Source organism: Apostichopus japonicus, chromosome 9 (genome assembly GCF_037975245.1).
Source record: "Apostichopus japonicus isolate 1M-3 chromosome 9, ASM3797524v1, whole genome shotgun sequence".
Taxonomy (NCBI): Eukaryota; Metazoa; Echinodermata; class Holothuroidea; order Aspidochirotida; family Stichopodidae; genus Apostichopus; species Apostichopus japonicus.
Genome location: NC_092569.1, coordinates 6,651,554 through 6,657,555, shown reverse-complemented (window position 1 = coordinate 6,657,555; position 6,002 = coordinate 6,651,554). Strand labels below are relative to the sequence as shown.

At 37.5% G+C, this 6,002-nt stretch overlaps 1 protein-coding gene across 1 annotated transcript; it reads right to left on the bottom strand.

The window, feature by feature from the left end:
• Window positions 1–577: 577 nt before the first annotated feature.
• LOC139972913 (centromere protein W-like) lies at window positions 578–5,328 on the bottom strand. Its single transcript, XM_071979224.1, has 3 exons — window positions 5,065–5,328; window positions 3,154–3,267; window positions 578–2,243 (listed from the first exon to the last, which is right to left on the bottom strand). Exons 1-3 carry the CDS (start codon window positions 5,152–5,154, stop codon window positions 2,217–2,219), a joined length of 231 nt encoding a protein of 76 aa, XP_071835325.1. The 5' UTR covers window positions 5,155–5,328; the 3' UTR covers window positions 578–2,216.
• Between the last annotated feature and the right edge of the window lie 674 nt (window positions 5,329–6,002).

Genomic DNA, 6,002 nt, shown 5'->3' with positions numbered 1-6,002 from the left:
TTTCCTTACTCATTACATGGACAGAAGAGATATTTAAATTCTTACCATGTTACCACTTCCAGATGACAGCCAAAACTGTTCCCAATTTCAATTTGATTGGTCAATTTAATTTCGAAACTCAATGAATCATAGACACATTTGTTGCATTACATAACCATGAAGTTGCTTAAAGATGAGTTTACTTTGCTTTTGTAGCACGAGTCGCATTTAACATCACTGTTCCAGGACACCCAAACAATCAGATGAAGAAAAAGGGGAATCACCAGTGTAAGACAATACCTGGAAGATAATATGCAGCTATGTGAAAATCCCAAAAGACAAATTTCCCTTCCTCATGTGTCCTTTTTTTTTGTGTGAAGTAAGAAATTTAATGTGAAGCAATCTCCCTCATGTTAGTTACCTTACCACAATTCCTGGAAACTGAAGATTGGCAGGGTGGGGATGGTACTATATTACCAGCCAGGAATGTTCATGCATCATTTCAAACATTACACCAAAGAAAGGTCAAAATACACAAATTCCCTACTGAAATTAACAGTTAATAAAACCACAACAAAGATGTCATTAACAATCCATAAACAATTCAAGCAAATTTATTCACATTTACCAATATCCTTTCCTGGAACAAAGGGAAAAGGCTAAGATAAGAGATTAAAAGAAAAACAATAACTTTCAACTATTCCTAGCACCTTGAAATAGCCCAGTTACTTTTGGAACACTGCACTGTGATAACAAAGACACATGGGAGACTCTGCAAACGAACGATGTTCAACAACAACTAAGATGAGAGTTGTTTCTTATCAATAAATAGAATCATCACCAAATGAAATTTGTCGTATTGATGGATCTACAATTTCGAAACTTCCTGCACCAAATCCACATCTTCCACTAATGTACACTACATAGTGTCATTAGTGTAACCTTTTACATTCTCTTTGTGTTTTTGCTTTGTTTATATTCTCAAATAGAATGTTGACGCTGTAACCAGGGCCAACATGTGTTAGATTCAGCACTCGCAAGACTATATACACATAACCATTACAGAACTATACAATAAGGACAAACAAAAATTGGAGCACAAGTTGGCTTGATGATGTCATATTTAGACTTCATTAAGTCTTAAGCCACTTTTATGAAGGAATATTATAATCTGTGATGTTTCCTAAATCAAATAAGACCTCTAGTAGCTGGTTGGGAATTTCTTCGTGACAGTTATCCCTATCACATACACCAATGATGGTCGTTGTGTTTGCCTCTCCTGTAATAGGATAAGTTTTGAACACAACAGATGTACAATTTGCATATACAGTAGATCTTTCATTTCTCTTATAATATAATAGTTCCCTTTTTGTCACTGGTTTAGGCTCCTCCATAATGTTACACTAAAGTTTCATTGTAATATTCAAGATCAATTTTGGGGCCCAGCCCTGGAATATCCAATCATGTATGCCATTATTAAAGTTACTCTTACAGGTAAAATGAATGAATTTCAATATGCTATATACACAGTATCTCAAAGATGCAACAAGCTACTTTATGAAACAGGGAGCTGGACCAATGTACAGTACTACCATCTCAGACTTAAAAAACGGCTTTAAATCCGCTGGTGTACTATAGACAATTTCTCTCCTCATCAAAAAGGCTTGAGCAGGAACCATTTTGTGTGTTCATGTCATTAATGTCACTATGAAATGAATAGTTTTCCAAAACAACTGTCTTCAAATGTTAGCAGTATTTTCATGTCAGAATCGTGGCATTCTTGTTTACTACACATTAATTGCCTCCCTTTTGTTTCATGCAAAGACAAACTTGTACAAAAATTGTTCTAATAAATTGGGGTCAAACTTTTTGTGAGTTGGAAACTGATTATAAATTTTGAAAGATAAGCAGTAGCAATATGATACAGACATTATGAATAATAAATGTTGTACTACTTAAAATGCCATTAGTATCCTAGAGATCATTGGTTATTCAACATCCATATTTCTTGTTGCCAACTAGGTATCCAGTGTTAGTGTTCATCCTTGCCAGGTGGGGAGTTTCAGCATCCACCATCCTGTGCGATCACAGATCAGACATGTTCTCTGAGTCCTCAAGCTGTTGTGTTGCACTACGATTTATAATATGCTTCATATCACAAAATAGGCTTACATAAAGTAAAGGTCCACAATTGGTATGGCACTGTCTTTGATTCGATGTGTGACACTGTGACGAGGTCAACCTTTAAAAGACTTCAGTACCTCCTGTAAATAGAATGGTATAATCTGACTGAGAACATTATATCATACATTCAGTAAAAATAGGATAAAAGGAATTACCCCCAAATGTTGCTTCAATGTCTACACTACTCATGAAAAAACTACTGTACAGTACTTCATATTCACACCACATGCAACAAGATCAATCCAGTGTTTTGGAGAAACAGATTGAGTATCAAATTCCTTGTTCAGTAAATGCTGTCCCAGAATTACCATCCTAGAAACCTTTGCACATAGTTCATAGCTTACAAGATGAAATTGGAGCCATATTAACAGTTCTCATATGATCTTAAAGGGAGTGAAGACTCGTGCACAAAGAAACGTCTAATGCCGGTAATCTGACCTTATTTCGAATGAGGTGTAACAGAAGTGTTAGACACCACTATCGATCCCAGAAAATACACACACAGCTTGCAGCTACAGTCGGTATTTAGACACTAGTGTACAGTCAATACATACAGCCATGGTCAATACCGACAACACAGTGTACATAGCAGCGATGGACATCTCAGGTCCAGATAAAAGAGAATAAGGTATCACGTTTCAATACTGTCTGCATTTTGTAGCGACAAGAAAGAAGCGTCACTTGCAAGCAACAGAAAGTTAACTTTTTCACAGGGCGGCACGCGGTTTGGGGCGAGTCTTCATGTCCTTTTAGCCACATAACATCCTGCAATTCTTATTGTACAAAGCTGAACGCATTCAAAGTCACTGACAGCATTTGATGATGTGTAGAGCTAATAACTGATCTTCTGAGTTCTGACCAATTTAAAAAGAACTGTATCACTAAAGAAAGTATTTCTTATTTTTTTTAAATGAAGCCAAACACCAATAGACTGCTTATTTTGAAGTGAAGAAATAGAAAATTGCATGTTTGATAGAGTTTTCTACATACCTTTTCAACTTGCTGGATGTGAGATGCAGTAATTGTTCTCTCTCTATTTTCCAAAGCTTTGTGATTGGCTTGTCGTGCTAGAGCTTTTAACATTAACACACAATCCAAAAAGATCTGTGGAGAAGACACAAATGACTGGTTATAGGATCTGAATCATAACATTCCATGTTAATCAATATTACTACTGAAAACTGATAGGAAGTTGAAGCCTTCACGAGTTCAATACTCTAGATCCTGTACATCAGATAGACATACTTGCCAAATCTATACATAGGCTTACAGTCTCTAACAAGAAAATGTTCTCCACTAGAACAATATGCCAACCAATTCTTTTAAGAGCTGTGTAAGAGGTGGAGATATCCAGTCTCTTGCTTACATCTCAAAATGAGAGAAACCTTTATTCAGCCAACTTCTCCAAATTTTTCTACCTAAGAGATTTTCAGTTACACATTACTGGGATATCCCGTAAGATACTGTACTTGTATTTCATGTTACTGGTTCAAGAATATTCATGGAAAAAGGTGTTGACTAATCATTTTAGTAAATATGGTGGTGACTTCGCAACTGTATTAACTGGTCTTGATACAAATTGTGTAGTACCCCTACTGAGAGCTGTCTACAGGCTTCTTCTGTGCAATGTGCATTGCACTATAATACAGTGTTTACAATCCTGGTCCCTTATGACTGATATTCAAACTGTTTAACTATATTTTACCTTCAACCTCTTGAGTAAATTTGAGAACCTCCCATACCAGATGTTGTAAGCCTGGGGAAGGGGCCTATGGGGAGGTGGTATCCTTTTCCTTTAAGAAATTTTTATATGGTTGAGGAATCGTCTGTAATGTAAACTAGCTAATCTTGTAAGGTCACCAACATTAAAAGTTCATCACTTACAGTAACTTTGCATCCTCAACATCGAATATTAGAGTATGGAATAAACTTCCTAGATACCACTATGAAATTTGTTTCCACTAAAACAGTGCATAGGCAGCCTTTAAATTTGCTGTGTGTGAGGTAGAGATTTCCAGTTACTTGTTTACACTAACAATTTTGAAAAAAATCCTTTCAGTAAACTTTTCAGGCATTTGCAAATAGGAATTCAAAGCTGAAAATAACTGGGATTTCCTAAAAACAGTCAACTTTCTCCGTCCGTAGAATTGGACGACGTGATGCTATTGCGCTTGCGCAATGACATTGGACCGCACCATTATGATATGGATGGGTTTGTGTTAGGGGTTGGGAACTACCTTTGACTATTTTTACGACAAAAACATTTTTTCCTGTGAAAAATATGTATGCACGATGGTTCCAGTCAGTTTTAAATGTGTTTCCAGATACACTCTGATCACAACCATTGTATTTGATGGTATTTAAAACTTGTTGTCTTGAGTTGTCTTGAGTTGTTGTGAAATGGGCCTGTTGACGCTAATTAGTACGACCCAAATATATCCATGAAAAAACATTGAAATCACTGTTTAGATGGGGTATCGACTTCATGAAATCCTTCACCTAAGAATACATTCTTCATGCACATTGTGAAGGTCTAAGCTATAGCCCATTCATGCAATACTATGTTGCATAGTGGCTACTTTATACATGCTACGGTCATGCTCATATTCATAAGGCCACCTGAGTAACTTTTTGAATATTTCTCCATTTGTTACTTCCCATTTTCTTGACAACCCTCCATATTTTTTGGCAACGCTAGGAAGGGTCCCAGCCCCTACTATGTACAATATCTTACCAGGGCTTTTTGTTACCTTAGTCCTACCTTAATTTTTGCTATAATCAGGGTAGGCTAGGCTGGTCAAGGTAATTCTATGCAAATGCCTCAGCCTAATGTTGCTTAGGCCTAACGTTAGGCACCTACTGTATACTAGGAACCTTCTGAGTCTGACTGTTAATTATTACCAGCAGTTCTGTGTTCTTTCCACATCTGTACGCCGGGTTGTTCTTCTTAATTACACCACGTAGCTTTGTTCTAGGAGCAGATCGTTTCATTCTCGCAGGTAGCCTATGCTTTCTGTCAAGTAAACGTAGCCTAGGCTAAGTTCAGTAAGGTAGCTATCATGTATTACATAGGAATAGCCAACAGAACTTTTGAAGTTCGCGCTTGCGTTATTGTAATAATACATGCACACAGTATGAGGGTGACGGTGTCACAGTATGTTAGCACCAATCAAAATAGATCTTAAAGAAGGTTTGGGGTTGCAGCCAATCGCTGCCAAGCACCCCAAATCAAGATGTCTGCGCCCACAGATGTAAACAAAGTGCAAAACGTATACGAGAAGAATGGCGACTTCCAGCCCGACTTCAAGCCACTGATCTGTACAGATCAGTGCTTCAAGCGTGTATAGTCAAGGTGAAGGAGCATAGAAATAGAGAAATGGCGAGCGGTCGATTCGGGCGCTTTGGAAGTGATGGAGAAGTCCGAATTTCGATATAGCCTACCTATAACTAGTAGTAGGCATAGTATTACTAGTACTAGCCTACTACTACTAGGCGTAACTGTATTTTAGGAATGTAACTGTGTTAGCCTTACTTAGGCCTGCAAACTGTACTGCCAGTGTCATGCACGGCAATTCACTCTGGTATTTTAATAATTATTAGTACCCTAGGGCCTAGGATCAATACTTAGCTTTGTACTGGTGGATCCAAGGGGAGGGGTGTCGTGCTTTCCCAAAGGCGATTCACAATATGTCTAATGCCCCATTGTTTGTCCTTTGTACACTGTATAACAATGTGCAGCGTATTGTCTGCAATTTTGAAAAATATATTATTATTACCAAGTACTCACTCCACATGTTCTTCAGCACTAGGCTATACTGTACGTATTTCGTGGACTTTTG

Excerpts from the sequence above, each read along its gene's own strand:
- LOC139972913 (XM_071979224.1), bottom strand. The coding sequence starts at position 5,154 with ATGAAACGATCTGCTCCTAGAACAAAGCTACGTGGTGTAATTAAGAAG. Across the intron at positions 3,268-5,064 it reads GAAAGAACACAGAACTGCTG|ATCTTTTTGGATTGTGTGTT; the intron begins GTAATAATTAAC and ends TCTTCTCCACAG. Across the intron at positions 2,244-3,153 it reads ACATCCAGCAAGTTGAAAAG|GAGGTACTGAAGTCTTTTAA; the intron begins GTATGTAGAAAA and ends TTCTATTTACAG.